Source organism: Thamnophis sirtalis, unplaced genomic scaffold (genome assembly GCF_051295495.1).
Source record: "Thamnophis sirtalis isolate CommonGarterSnake01/CBP01778 unplaced genomic scaffold, rThaSir2_p1.2 scaffold_11, whole genome shotgun sequence".
Classification (NCBI taxonomy): domain Eukaryota; kingdom Metazoa; phylum Chordata; class Lepidosauria; order Squamata; family Natricidae; genus Thamnophis; species Thamnophis sirtalis.
Window position 1 is genome coordinate 66219404 of NW_028261391.1, and position 15627 is coordinate 66235030.

The 15627-nt window shown below is 38.5% G+C and overlaps 2 protein-coding genes across 5 annotated transcripts in view; one reads left to right on the top strand and one right to left on the bottom strand.

Annotated features, from left to right (window-relative positions):
- DOCK1 (dedicator of cytokinesis 1) overlaps nt 1-15627 on the top strand; it is a 457702-nt gene that overhangs the window by 195561 nt on the left and 246514 nt on the right. The gene's annotated exons all lie outside the window — the stretch shown is intronic.
- Nucleotides 1-15627, bottom strand: part of INSYN2A (inhibitory synaptic factor 2A) — a 59998-nt gene that overhangs the window by 37839 nt on the left and 6532 nt on the right. For both annotated transcript variants that reach the window (XM_087725979.1, XM_014073038.2), the window contains exons 2-3: nt 8138-8220; nt 2018-3224 (exon numbers count right to left, since the gene is read on the bottom strand). In XM_087725979.1, coding sequence (XP_087582105.1) covers nt 2018-3224; nt 8138-8207 — 1277 coding nt within the window. In that variant the 5' untranslated portion in view covers nt 8208-8220. The remainder of the gene's footprint in view (nt 1-2017; nt 3225-8137; nt 8221-15627) is intronic.

Sequence of the window (15627 nt, forward strand, 5' to 3'; positions counted from 1 at the left end):
CCCAGCTCTCCCTGCAGAGCCAGAGCACCTCCGCTGCCACTGCCATCCCAGAATGGCTTTTTTGGCGGCTTCCAAGCCAAGTCTTCCAGTAGTGGCCGCTCTGGTGGCTCTATGGTTGTGGGCCAGCTGCCGGAAGAGCGTACAACTGTAGAGCGTGCACCTAGAGTGGCCACTGCTGGAAGACTCAGTTTGGAAGCCGCTGAAAAAGCCATGCTGGGATGGTGGCGGCAGCGGAGGTGCTCTGGCTCTGCAGGGAGAGCTGGGCCAGGGCATTGTGAGGCTGGGAGGCGCATGAGTGAGACTGGAAAAGCTGCTCGCGCAACCCCCCTCTGCAGCCGTGCAGAGTGCCATTTCGAAGGTGCCAAGCCGCGGGAGCCGGGCAGTGATGAACAGGCGCTCACGCGGCTTGGCGATACCCCTAGGTCGGTGAATGGCACTCTGCCTGGCTGGAAAGGGGGTTTGCCAGGCGGCTGCTTGTGAGCATGGTCTCTTCATGGCTGTTGTGGTGCGCACCTGCGACAGCACAACACAGCCATTTGCCCATGAGGCTGTGCCCGACTCTTTGGTAGCCCGCTTGCAAGAGAGCAGCTGCCCGGAAACCCCAAAACAATAAACCCTCCCCTCATAATAAGACCCAAGCCATATTTTGTGGGTAAAAAGAAAATAAGACCCTGTCTTATTTTGGGGAAAATACGTTGTTAAAGGGTTGAATTGTGCCATTAGATGTCAAAGAGCATGCACAAAATAAATGATCAGTTAAATCTAAAAACATTGAAAACCATTCTGCTGTACTGGAAATGTACAGCCTGTCCTTATGACATATGGTTTAAATTGAAATGTGTTGTAAATCATTTTGGCTAAGCAAACATTATTACATAGAACAATTACCATGTTTATAATTCTTGCATCCTTAACATGCATTAATCAGTAGCTTGTTTTGGATAAAAAGCAACTTCTGAAGTCACAAATGAAAAAGGCCCATATTAGTAATTTTGGTATGATGAAAGAAATCAAAGAGGGAACATTTACTGAGGCGAGGGGAAGCATGAGCTACACAAAACAGGAAGTTGGAGACATAAAGTTGCATTTGTTAGAATACAATCACTGAATTAACTAGGAAATACGGGCATTATATCTTTTAGAAGGGTAAGTCAGATGCCAAAGAACAGAAGTTGCAATTATCAAATAAAGACATAATTATCCAAGTCTGAGTAAATAGCTGTTTTTGTTAAGTAGGTTGTGAGTGATGCTTTAAAAATATATATATATAGAACGCAGAACAATATATTCTGCACGTCATTTTTATGAACTAATGCTCTTTTTTGGGGCGGTTTCAGCATTCCAAACAAAGTTTTCTATTGCCTCCTAGTCTATTCTAGTTTTGAATAATTAATGAAAGAGTTCTTGGGTAATCATATAGCAGATATTATTAGCTTTAACGTGACCCTTTGTTTTATGACAAATATATATATATAAGCAATATATTTTAATTTTAATATTCTTTGAAAGCAGTTCTGTTACCAGAAGCGTATTGTTTTAGGAGTATCTTTGTACTAAAGCACATATATTGTAAGGGTCATTAGAGACACAATGAAATAGAAAGGTCATTTAAAGCTGTGTTTCTCAACCTTGGCAACTTGAAGATGTCTGGACTTCAACTCCCAGAATTCCCCAGCCAGCGAATGCTGGCTGGGGAATTCTGGGAGTTGAAGTCCAGACATCTTCAAGTTGCCAAGGTTGAGAAACACTGATTTAAAGCATTAATACATTGCTGTGAAGTTATATGCTAAATTATAATTTTCAAGTACTGCGAGTCAAGAATCATTACGCATTAAAGTAATCCATGTTAATAAAGAAAGGCTGACACATATGTTGCACCTGCTTTTTGAGCAATTCTAACATCTTCTGAGTAAACAGAAACATGTAAATTGTTCAGCAGAATCCATGCAGGTGATTTTTTCCCCCCAAATGAGATTCTTGCATATGTTAAAAAAAACTAAAATAAAACTCAACTTACCCTTCTCTATGAGCCTCTCCTTTTTCCAACTCCTGAATAACACCCAACAAGACCTTGATGGTTTCCTGACTGGAGCTGATCAGATTCTCCATCATCTGTAACTGTGCTTTCAAATCTACCACTTCAGTGTGAGGCACAATTTGTTGACATCCTTCACTCACAGCAACTGCCGTCTGACAAGGCTGTTTCCCTTCCATAGGTGAAACATTTACCTGAAGGGTCTGTTCATGACATTGGGTAGACTGGCACGGTGCCTGCGCGGGGCAGGCCTGAGCTGTACTTACAGCTTGGGACTGCAGACCGTTAAGATGCAGAGTTCTTTTCCTTTCCTCCTCCTCGGCTGAACACAGGGACCAGTCATTCCCCGTTGCTGCCGAATGCTGCTGGTCAGCCAGTGAGGTGTGTGAACCAGATGCAGGCAAATAGACCGAAGCTACTTCTGTCTTGAACACTTTCCCTTGGCTGGCTGGATTAGCTTCCTCGTACCTCAGTGGCCCAGTGTGGTGTTTTGCTTTGTCATGCAGCTGGTAATCAGGCTCTTCCAAAACCGAAGCTGCAGACTCTTGTAGAGAAGGAGGTTCTTTACTACAGCTGTGCAAATCAGCACTTATACATGTCTCCAAACCGTTGTCCTTAGAAGGCAGCTCGATTGCGTTGATGCGTTCATTAGTATGTGAAATAAATTCAGCTGTCACAAATCCGCTGACTTTCTTGCTGCACTGAAGAGCCTCTCCTGAGATTTTGCTGTCTTTCTCTTTAACGTCAATTAGGAATCCGTTGTTTTGACTTGGGAAAGCGTCCACCGAAGCTATGCTTTTGATTATATTTCCCTTTTTCCGGTCCAAAGGGAAGGTCTGGTAACACTTTTTCAGCTCAGGCGAAGTCTGAACTCCTGTACTTTTAGTAACATTAGGGATTGATCTCCGGGCAGGAACGGTCATGTATTTTCGGTAAGCTGCTCTGTAAGAGATGGGTTTGGCTTCCTTTGGGTCACCCTGCTGTAACAAAGAGAGTTGTTTTTCCCTTTGCTCATTCTGGGCCTCGCAGATGTCTTTGAATCTCACCTGTAGGGCTTTGTTTCTCTTCTTGATTTGTCGGTTGGGATCCAATGCATATTTCATTTCTAAGGCAAGCGACGTTGCTGAATCAACTTCACTCTCAGAAACCGCGAGCAAGCATTTGCTGGGTTCTTCGCTTCCCGTGGTACCTGAAATCAATAAGCAATATTAGGAAGACTGTTACCACCCTAGGTAAAGATGTTTTTATTCAAATGACATGATTTTTATAATAAATAAATAAAGCTCAGGACTTTTAGCTACCTAAAAAATGAAGTCTTGCTTTTGAGAATAGGAAGCAGGGGTGGGTTTCAACCAGTCCACGGCGGTCCGCGCGGACCGGTTGGTAGGTGAACCCGGAAGTAAGTAACTTCCGGGAACGCCGAAGGGCCCACCCGCCTGCCCTCGCTCCTTACCGGTCTTTAAAGGCTTCTGTGCTTCCACGCAGGTGCATGGCACATATAGCGCCTGCGCGATTCTCCACGAGCAGCTGGATGGCACATACAGCGCCTGCGCGATTCTCCGTGAGCAGCTGGAGCATTGTGCAGGCGCTAAGACGCATGTTTGAACTGCACGTGTGCACGAGGACGCCACCGGCCCCGTTCCAACTGGTACGGATTAGCAACCCACCACTGGTAGGAAAGTAGTGGTTTTTGTGTATTATAAAATATATAAATAACACCATCTCATGAAAATTAATGGACTAATAGATTAGAACTTTAAAAGTAGTAATATGCATGGATAACAGAAGCAAATAATGAAATTCAAAAGACGTAGTAGTAAAAGTGTGCAGATTTTCAAGTCACCCAGAATTCCTATTGGATAGGGGGATACAAGACCTAGACTAGATTCTGTGGCATCTAAGATATTTAGACTCAGACTACATACTAAAATTATATATATATATAGTGTTCCTGAATAGTTGTAGACATCAGATTACTTCCTAATAAAAACAAACAAGGGAAGAAGTCCTCCTCCCTTATTTCAGAAAATAGTCTCTTCTCTGCTTCTCTTTGGCAACCAAATATACAGATAGTCCTTCATTTATTACTATAGTGGAACCCAGAATATTCATTGTAAATCAATCCACAGACTGCATGCACAGACTGAACCTGATTATTATTATTTTTTTGCTCCAGTTGTTAAACACCATGGTCAAGTGAATATGGTAGTTGCTAACAGGTGGTTGTTAAATACAAATCAATGTATCCCGCTGGGCATTTTTTTTATTGGAAACCAGCCAAATAAGGCTGGAAACTGGCAAAAAAATGTCATAAATCATACTCATATGATCATGGAATGCTGTAACCCTCCATAAAAAGTGAGCTAGCTGACAAGTACCTGAAATGTGATGTGTGCAGTCGTCAGAAGTTTGGAACGGTGTCATAAGCAGCTTTTAGGTGGCCTGTCATAACTTTGAATGGTTACTATGCAACCATCATTAAGCAAGGACTATCTGTGGCCTTAGATAGAGAAATGTACTCAAAACGCGTTATGTACTTATTTAGGAAATATAAATGCTGCTTTGAATTGTTTTACGCTGACATTATGACTTAGTGTAATATCACTGCCCTCCAGATATAAATGAGATACTAAGCCCTTAGAAACGCATTATGCACATAAAAGGTTATGTTCTCCAAGATGTTTGAAGGTTGTTGCTTAAGCATATATCGTTAAGAATATTCAAACCTGGCCAAATGGACAACAACTATTGGCTATGGCTGAATGCTCTCTATATTTATGCAGAAATCATTATTTCCATAGTGAGGAGAGCTGGGAGGGGAAAAAGCAGCTGAAACAGTTATTAAAAATGTTATATATTGAAGGACTTTCTTAAGACCCATGAGATAAAACGGACACTCGGCTGGCTAGCAAAAAAATAAAAATAAAAATGTTATATATTATTGATCTTTTAATGCTATACAGTAGATACTTTCATTCTGCAGAAAGATTGACACTGAATAATTTTGGTAACTAACATATCCTTTCTTATAATTTACGTTTTACTTGGAGCATTTCATTTGGTACATTTGTTTGATGACGGCATAATTAACTCTTGAAGAGATTATAGAAAGAAACAACTTACTGTAAACTTAAAATCATAAATTTAGGCCATGAGATTAAATCTCGTCAGTGCAGAAGCCTCAATTAGTTTTTTTTTTTTTTAGGACAAACAGATCTGCATTTATTACTAGTCATTTTGGGACTGGAACTGATTGCAAATTGGATGGTACTCGTTATTTTTAAGAATAATGTTTAAGGGAAATGTCAATGTACATAAACAGCGGTCTGTTTTAAAAGTGCTATTTCTTTATAGGCAAAGTTAATTCTCCTGAAAATGTGGCCTTTAACTGCTTTCTTGGCAATGGAAACACCCACATTTATTGGGTTTCAAATTACCACCGAATCAATATTTTAGAAGAAAAACATTATCTTACTTTTACTATAATGCATCAAAGATATACGTTTATAGAATATTCATACAGAAACAAGGAAATGTTCATTTTAAATAGCAAAATATTAGAATTTGTGCTACCTATTTAACACCCCTACTGTGTTCAATTGTTAAATGTAACTAAGCTGTTGCAAGTGGCAGTTTCCTTCCACTTAGGGAGAATCACATCTTAGTTTATTGCCTTGCTTTACATCTGTTTTAAACATTTAGCCTGATTGCTAAGACGGGAAAATGTTATATTCTGAAGAACAATGCCAAATTGCATGAAAAGAGAGCATAACCATGATTAATTTTTATCCGGGGGAGTGAAAAAAGGGTGTGAGGGGGAAAAAAATAAAATTAAATTTTTCTATCTTGTTATAGAATAACCGAGTAACAGTTTATAGAATAAACTGAAAAAGCAAACCAGAGGAAACACATTTAAAGTGGAATAACAAATATTATTTGCACTTATATATTCAATTTGGTGTAATGGTGAAGGCATCTGGCTAGGAACTAGGGGACCGTGAATTCTAGTCCACTTTGGCCATGAAGCCAGTTGAGTGGCCTTGGGATAGTCACTTTCTCTTAGCCATAGTAAGTTTGTAAGTTTAATTTTATTTATAGGCTGCCCAATCCCGAAGGACTCGGGGCAGCTTACAGAAGAGAAAAGAAAGAAAATAAAAATAAAATAAGACAAGTTAAAACGACACAAATACATTCGTTTCATCGGGGCTGGACCTCAACAATGAGGTCAACAGCCCCAGGCCTGCTGGAAAAGCCAGGTTTTAACAGCTTTTCTGAAGGCCATGAGAGTGGGTGAGGTCCGGATCTCTGGGGGTAGTTCATTCCAAAGGGATGAAGCGAATGCTGGCTGGGGAATTCTGGGAGTTGAAATCTGGACATCTTCAAGTTGTCAAGTTTGGGAAACACTGCAATATAGGGTGTATAGGGTCCATAGGAAGGAAGCAATGGGAAACCACTTATGAAACACCTTGCTAGAAAACTGTAAGGACTTGTCCAGGCAGTCTCAGAGAATCAGACACAATGGAATAATTAAAACAAGGTCAGTGTAAATTTGGTCACTTCAAATAAATGAGTAACCCAAAACAAAGCAAACTCATTCAAAAGGATTTAGAAGGATTTGCAGGAATTTAGAGGTTAGAAATAAAAAATGTTGATACTTCATATATTCAAAAGCCAAGGAGTTAAATAGCATGATGGAGAAGGAAATACTACATTTGCATAAAACAGTAATATATAAAATCATTAGGTGGCATGAGAAAAGGAAAATAGTGATCACAAGATGAAGCCTATCAGTAAGTATAGCTTATAGTTTCTGAATACCCAAAGAGCAACTTTATTACCTTGAAAATGAAGTGTGCATTCAATTTCACTCAATCAGCCAAGAAAATGAATTCAAAATAGTTCATAAACACCATTCATTTTAGCTACTCCGAAAGAACTAAAGGTATACTGTTTAAAAGACAAATGCAAAAATCTGTCCATCCTTAATATTCTGTACATTCATTGCTATATATTGCAACTATAAAGTAAAGTTGGTTAGTGAATAAGAATTCAATATGCTTCAATACAAGTAAATATATGTATTATAACACTGAACTAAATATATCTGGGATACAAAGGACTTTAGGACAGTAATTTGATGGATGAATTCTTCTTTGCTAAGACTTTTAAATGCACGAGTTGTGTTTATTCTTTCTTTTTAGAAAATGAAATGGGCTCACCAATTTTATTAATTTTTATATCAGCTCACTCTAAAATCACTGTGATTCTTTCCTTTGTCCTGCCTAATAAGTATGAGGAACTAAAATTAAATTAAATTAAATATAGACCACAATAATTGTTCACCTATCTCAGGATTAGAAAACATACAGCACTATATATATATACCTAGATACAAGTAGGTACCCAATAAAAATACTAAATAGGAAATAGGGAATAAGGTCATATTTTAGTTTTAAATTGCTGATATCCCCATACTCCTTTTGTTAATTTTATGGTTCAGAAACAGCCAGTGGGCTTACTATTATTTGCTTAAGACAGTAATTTTGAAAATTAAATACTATGGGATAATACCTTCTAGATTAGAAAGAAACGTGAGATTAATAGTGGTAATACTCAACCCTGTTGGTGTTTTGTAAAGCCTTGAAAATCTGGATGCTGGGTTGTGTAAACTCATCATTGCAGCTTTCTCACATAACTGTGGCTGGATTCTGAGTGCCGTAATTGTGTCTATGTTTACTATTGTTGTTACTTATTCCTTTTGTTTTACTGGCTTTAATCATGTGTTTACTGCCCGGAATTACTATTTTTTAGATGCGGGGGATGTATAAACCAACTATAAATAAATACTCTTAATACTCAATACTCAAAAAACTCTAATCTTTACAAACCCAGTAAATTCAAATAAATTTATCTGTATGATGAGTCACTTGTTTAATCACTGTAGCTTAAATTATTTTTCTTCTCTGGTCAATATTTAATTTACACGAAGTTTCTTAAACAAGTTACATAAATATTTTTATATAAACTACTGTATGTCACACTGCGTATATATAAAAGTTCCATTAGATAAAACCAAGGGAAATCCAGGGACATACCACTTACTTTCATCATTGAGAGATTGTGAGGCTGGAGATGAAAGATTCCTCATCTCATGATCAGTTCCTTTAGCCATCGTGTTACTTAGCCTAAAATATAACAAATATACTATTACTAATTGGTTGTACATGGTACTTTTTAACTTTAATAAAACTTTGCGTTTTTGGAAATACTGAAATAATCTACTCTTCCAGAGAAAGACAAATGATGCTTGAATACATACTTTTAGAAATGTTGGCAACCTAAAGGTAATTAAACAAAAAATAATAATAATCTAGGAGTTGAGAATATTAAGCACCAATCAGATTTTAGACATTTGCTTAATGAGAACTTTAGTATATATTCACATGATTTTCTTATTGCTATTAGGCAAACACTTTATGCTTGAGCTTGTAAATTACTATCAACAAGTAACATAGTTCTTGACCTATGACCAGTGACCATTAAAATAGTGTTGAACAAATGATGGCTAACAACTGATTCTCAGAATTCTGGCCATCCCAACAGTCCATTGGCTGACCTCCATTTGCAACTTTCCATTGTTGGCTTCCTCAGAAAGGCAATATGGATATGGAAACCAGCAGGGAAGGTTAGATGTCTATTCCCCCTACACACACACACACACACACACACACACACACACACACACACACACCAGTCCCTCCGTTAGTGTGCCAGCCACTCACACATCCCTGCACATTTATCCAACCTGGACTTTCCAAACCTGTGGGATGCCTCTTGTACACCCTTCCCCAACCTACTTGAACACTTGACCCACAACTCTTGTATACTCTCAGCTTCTCTTGCGCACTCCTTTGCACCGCGCCTCTTGCACACACTCCCGCCCAACTTCACTCCCTCTCCCCACCCAGTAGTAACTATTTATTTGCCTGCAGACCTGGGACTCTTAACTTCCCACCAGTTTCTCCACTGACTTTGGTTGTAGGAAGCCTGAGGGATTGCCTTATTTAACAACTCTGATAATCAGTTACAATGGCAGCTGAGACTGCAGGGATAGCTGTGCTTTATGAGCCGAGGTGGCGCAGTGGTTAGGGTGCAGTACTGCAGGCCACTTCAGCTGACTGTTATCTGCAGTTCAGCGGTTCGAATCTCACCGGCTCAAGGTTGACTCAGCCTTCCATCCTTCCGAGGTGGGTTAAATGAGGACCCAGACTGTGGGGGCGATATGCTGACTCTGTAAACCGCTTAGAGAGGCCTGAAAGCCCTATGAAGTGGTATATAAGTCTAACTGCTATTGCTATTGCTATTTATGACCATATCACTAACTGATAGCAGTCTCAGTTGCCATTGTAGGTCAAAGAATGCCTGTTTGTAGGTAGTTTTTATTTAAGGAATAATACTCTATCATTACACCATATGGCAAACTAATACCAAAAATACTGCCAAATGCCCAAGTCCATTCTGTAATGTATCAGTTTTTATTTCTACCTCTGTTGGTTTTTTATTTTTGTCTTGTACTTCTTTACAGAATTTGATTTCCCTATCCATCTTGTACACTTTTCAAAAATGCAACTGTATCTTTATGCTCTACAGCAGGGGTGTCAAACTGGATTTCTTCAAGGGCCGGATCGGCACTGTAGTTCTCCTCTGAAGGCCATCTGGGGAGAGAGGGGGAGAAGGGACCGACACTTCCTGCAGCACCCTGGCGGCCCAAATGGGGCTGTTTTGTATGGCATAGTATTGGAGGAGGCTGCCAGGGCACAGGGGCCTCGCATGGCCCACTGCCAGAGGCACAATGGGACTTTGCTATTTCCAGGCCAGATGTAAGCACCCCACAGGTTGGATCGGCCCAGAAGCCTTGAGTTTGACACTCCTGTTCTACAGTGTTCTTGCTAGAAAATAATACTATATTGCTAATGTATTTGATGAAGCATCTTCCATAAATATTTTAGACAAATTGACTCTGCTCTCATGAGGATTACGTGGCACGACAAAACCGCGCTCCACTAAAGCGCGCCCGATTAAACCGCGTCGCTGACGTCATCAGCAGGGCGACAACAGCGACCGCAGAGAAAAAAGGGCGCTTTAAATAGCGCTTTGAAAGCAAGCCGATTCACGTTAAGGTAAGGGTTAGGGTTAGGGTTAGGTTTAGGGTTAGGGTTAGGTTAAGGGTTAGCGTTAGGTTTAGGGTTAGGTTAAGGGTTAGGTTTAGGGTTAGGTTTAGGATTAGGTTTAGGGGGGTTAGGTTTAGGGGTTAATTTTAGCTTTAGCGTTCGCAGTGTGCTTTTTTCATCACGCTGTGATGACATCAGCTACGCGGTTTCGTCGAGCACGCTTTAGTTGAACGCGGTTTTGTAGTGGAACCGAGGATTAACCCAATCCAATGAAGTGAGCAAGTCTGCATTATCTGCAGTCACAACCTGACCATCTTAGCTCATGCTGTCTCACAAAGATCTGTTTTGTACTATTGTGTCAACATACAAATGTAACCTCTGGGCTTTGGGATGAGGTTTTATAAATACGTTTATAAAAACAGATGTTTCAACTATGCTGAGATGTTATCTGAGGGAACAGCAGAAATATGACTTTGGTTTTACACGAATGAAGGCAAAGGCAAGGCATTTGGCTTTACAATAGTTCATTATTTGTATTTTCTACAGCCTTTGACTTCTTCACAATTCTTGTGAACAGTTTACAAGAATTATAATTAATTTTGTAATCATAAGTTTTTTTAAATGGCCATACTGGGAGAAAACACCACAAATTAAATAACAATATCATAACAATTAGGTCACAAAACACCCCATCCCATTGTATATGGAAATGGCTACTTATTTAAAGTTCTTCTAGGCTCCATAATTGAACAATTTTAAGTTACTTACTTAAATAGAAACATACTGTAGATCATAAGAAAGTCCCTTGGATTGCAATCCATCCCTGTTGTGGAAGGGATTCTACTCTCACTGAAAATACTTCGTCTTCAAAGATTTGCTTCAACTACCAATAATGAAGCAATTAATTAGAAATGTTTTTGCATAATTATGTTTGTTGCTGCATTTTCCTGAGTGTCAAAAAGATTTGCACAAGTTTTAGTGACTGAAAAATATGGCAGCAGACTGTTGATCAGTACATAATGGGGTTACTACAGGTAGTCATCAGTTTATGACTACAGTTTAGCCCAAAATTTCTGTTAAATGAAACATTTAAGTGAGTTTGACCCATTTTACTACCTTTCTTGCCAGTTGTTAAGTGAGTCATTGGAGTTGTTAGCAACACAGTTATTAAATGAATCTACCTTTCCCACTGACTTAGCTTGCCAGTGGGTCGCAAAAGGGGATCACATGACTCCAGGACACTGCAGCTGTCATAAACATGAGAATTGCCAAGCCTCTGAATTTTGATCACATGACTATGGGGAAATCTCTGGTCACAAATGTGAAAATTGATAAGTCACATTTTTCAGTGCTGTTGTAATTTTGAACTATCACTAAATGAACTGTTGTAAGTCAAGGACTACCTGTGTATCATTCTCACACCAATTCATAAGGAATTGTGTTTGTGTGCATGTGCCTTTGAATCAAGAGCCGAGGTGGCGCAGTGGTTAGGGTGCAGTACTGCAGGCCACTTCAGCTGACTGTTATCTGCAGTTCAGCAGTTCAAATCTCACCGGCTCAAGGTTGACTCAGCCTTCCATCCTTCCGAGGTGGGTGAAATGAGGACCCAAATTGTGGGGGCGATATGCTGACTCTGTAAACCGCTTAGAGAGGGCTGAAAGCCCTATGAAGCGGTATATAAGTCTAACTGCTATTGCTATTGCTAATTAGTTTTTGACTCCTACTGATTGTCTTAACAAGTCCATGTAGTTTTCTTGGCAGGGTTTTTGAAAAGTAGTTTTCCTTCCTAAGGCTGAGAGAGGGATTGTTCTAAGATCAGCCAGTTGGCTTTCTGCCTAAGGCAGGACTAGAACTCGCTGTCTCCTGATATGTAGTCAGTGCCTTACCCAATACACCACTGTCAACAAAATTATTCTGCATTTTAAGGACTTAAATGTCTGCAAAATATGTGTGTGTGTGTGTGTACACACAAACTCACACACTTTAGAACGTACAGAAAAATCCATTTTAACTACCAGCAATATGAATAAAAAAAATAACAGAAGCACAAAAGGAAATAATGATTGAATTGAAATCCTTTTTTACTTTTTAGTAGATATACAATGTAAGTTTTTTAAAAGGGGGAAAAAGACTATTGAACCCCTAGCATAGCGCAAGACAAACCTATAATCTACAATAGTAAACTGACTGCATGTTTCTAGTTTAATCTGTCAAGTATTCTGTGGGTCCCATATTCCATTTATTAAGTGATCATTTCAGGTTAGCTGTATTTGATAGCTGTATTTCAGAGTCAGAAAAAAAAAACCATTAAAAATAATTTGGACAGTTTCACTTCGACATGATGCCAAATGTTGATGTCTACATTTGTCATAAGAATCCGTACAAAGAATCCTCAGTAATGTGTGTGGGGGGCGGATGATGGCATTATTTAACTGAAGCCAGAAGATATACTACAGAAGTGATAAGAGCATTGCTGATTATACATAAATGTTAAAACAGTTTGAACTATGTATATAAGTACTTTTCTTCTGTTGAACACATTTACTTGTGGTCAGGAAGTCATGTCAAAAAATTAGTGGAGAGGAGTTAATTGCCATTTAACTTTTTTTTTCATGAATATACAAGGCTTTTGCAGCATCAGAAATTAAAACTAAAATCAGAGTATACAGCGCTGACTTTCCCCCAAAAATATATATATATATATAATCTATAAGCATGCATAAATAATGCCAGGTTAATTTCAGGACTCAGAAAATACTTTCACATAGCTTCAACTCTGATTGATTAAATTTCAACTAAAATGTGGCAGTTGCAAAAGGAGCCAAGCAAAGAGGAATAAATGTATAATATAATTTGAGTATACCGTTGAGGAACAAAAAAGAAAAATATCATACCACATTCAGTTAAAAAACCAACAAGGAAGATCTAAGCACTTTCTGATGATATTCAGGATAGCACTCAAAAATAAAGTTAAAGAACAGCTCAATAATAAGATTGCAATCACTGACTTAGCAGGTAGAAGAAATAGAGGCAATATTCAAAAATCCTTCAGTCTTTTCTCCAATAACACTACAGTAAGCCTGAAGGGAAAGTGCTGATGTAGAAATCACAGCAACAGCAACTAAACTAATTAAAAATTATGTGAAGATGTTTCAAGGATCTGACTGAATAAATAACATCTGCAGAAGAAAAACAATGTTTATACTACAGAACTTTCAGAACTCTCCACTACACAACGAAGATTAAAAAGTGTTTTCTCAGGAGTTGCCATAACTATCACACAAGCAACCAAAAGACAAATTATTGTATAAATTGTGCACTTTCACAAATGTCTAGCAATCTTATTTCACTTTAGGGATTTCAACTGATCCGTTTATTTCATCATGACGTCTGTTCTTCATGTAGTGAAACATGAGAGAAGTATACCATTCCTTCTTTGATGCTACAAAAAGGGGCAAGTCAATTTGTCCAATATAAGCTTGATGATGTTGAACTCCATATCAACACATTAATACATCTGTTCTTTTCATAACATAGACATGATTAAGACTAGCTACTCTGACTGGTAACAATTGGAGTCTATAGTCCAATTTCACAGTAGTACCTAACAAGTCTGTGTTGCTATAATAATCTGTTTTATCATTGCTCTTTCCCTAAACTATATTAATTACTGGTATATAAAGATATATTCAGCTATTATATTCTGAAATCTGCTACAGTTTCCAATAAACCTTTGCCTAGTGTTCTGTGATGTAATATCTGAAAGATATTCATCCTGGATTCATCCTGCTTGGGCAGAGGAATCACAATGAACAAAAACTGCTAGGTGAGGTTTTGAGGTTTTTTCGCATATGCAAACATTAGACATATATTCAACCTCATTTTTCTTAAATAATGACTAAATAAAATACTGCCATTGTTAGTTTTTTTTTAACCACTATGGCAAAAGGCATTAGCAGCATGGCAATGAACCGGAAGGAACTAACCTAGAATAGTGATTCTAACGTTAACTGTGCTGAACAAGGATAAGCATTCCTGCGGTGTATTAATGATACAACAGATAGTTGTAGTTGATAACTGCTTTATAGCAATAGCAGTTAAGACTTATATACCGCTTCATAGGGCTTTCAGCCCTCTCTAAGCGGTTTACAGAGTCAGCATATTGCCTCCAACAACAATCCGGGTCCTCATTTTACCCACCTCGGAAGGATGGAAGGCTGAGTCAACCCTGAGCCGGTGAGATTTGAACTGCCAAACTGCCGAACTAGCAGTCAGCTGAAGTAGCTTGCAGTACTGCACTCTAACCACTGCGCCACCTTGGCTCTATGAGGTGAAATGAGGTTAACAATTTAGTATACGCTTAGTGACAGGATAGTGACACATGAAAGGAAGCATTCTTACTGAAAGTGTCCCAACATTCTAATTATCCTTCATGCTTCCACCAATTCAACCTGGTGGGAAATAGTGTCAGTCCTCAAAAGTAAAAGGAAGCAACTACTGTTTGTAGTGTTACCTATGATATAAAAACATTTTATGAAAGAGATCAGTCTCATCATAAGAAAGCAAGTGTATAAACAGGGTTATGTCATCTCAAAAATAATGGTTACCATATTATTGAAACAGACTATGGCCAAACAGTAATACTCTCACTGTAGGTTTTCAGATGGTAAATGAATTGAAAGGGATCTCATAGCAATGAGGACAAATGGCTTTATGTTCTTTATGATAAACTATTTCTATGCATAGTAGCCACTGATTGCAAGCTTTTATTCCAAGATACATATGTATGAGTGAGTGAGTGTGTGTGTGTCTGTGTACTCACAAATCTCTGTGTGTATGGAAATGAAAATCCATCAAAGTGTTTTATTGAAGTATATAAGTGCAGTAATCATTTATGGGTTAGTCTCTCATCTGAATTTACCATTTCACAAATATGAGAAATGCCTAGTCAATAGGCAAAGGGGAAGAGGAAATATGCAGCAATGTATATGAAGTCAATTAATATTGCCATGCAGTTCTATGAATGCTATGAAGAAATCACTACCGTCATATATTTTACAAGTACATTTCAGTGCTTCATTTTGTTACTCAAATAAACAATTCCCTTTACCAAAAGAATAGCAAACTCAACATCGCATAATGAAGTAGCCCAGATTGATTGTTAGATGCTATTCCAGCGTTTAAGAAGGACTATAATAGTAGACAATCTATCTATAAACTAGTTATGATGGTCCTGGAAAATACTGTGTGGTTAGAACTGGAACAGTCTTTGACAGATACAACAGAAAATTTGTTGGAGGGATTTCTTCTTGTATCGCCTTTCTCTGTCAACTGTAGCAACTGTTATATTTCTTGTACATACTTATGGAAAGCTCATACTTGTATTTCATGATCCCTCTGTTAAAGGATGCATCTGATTTG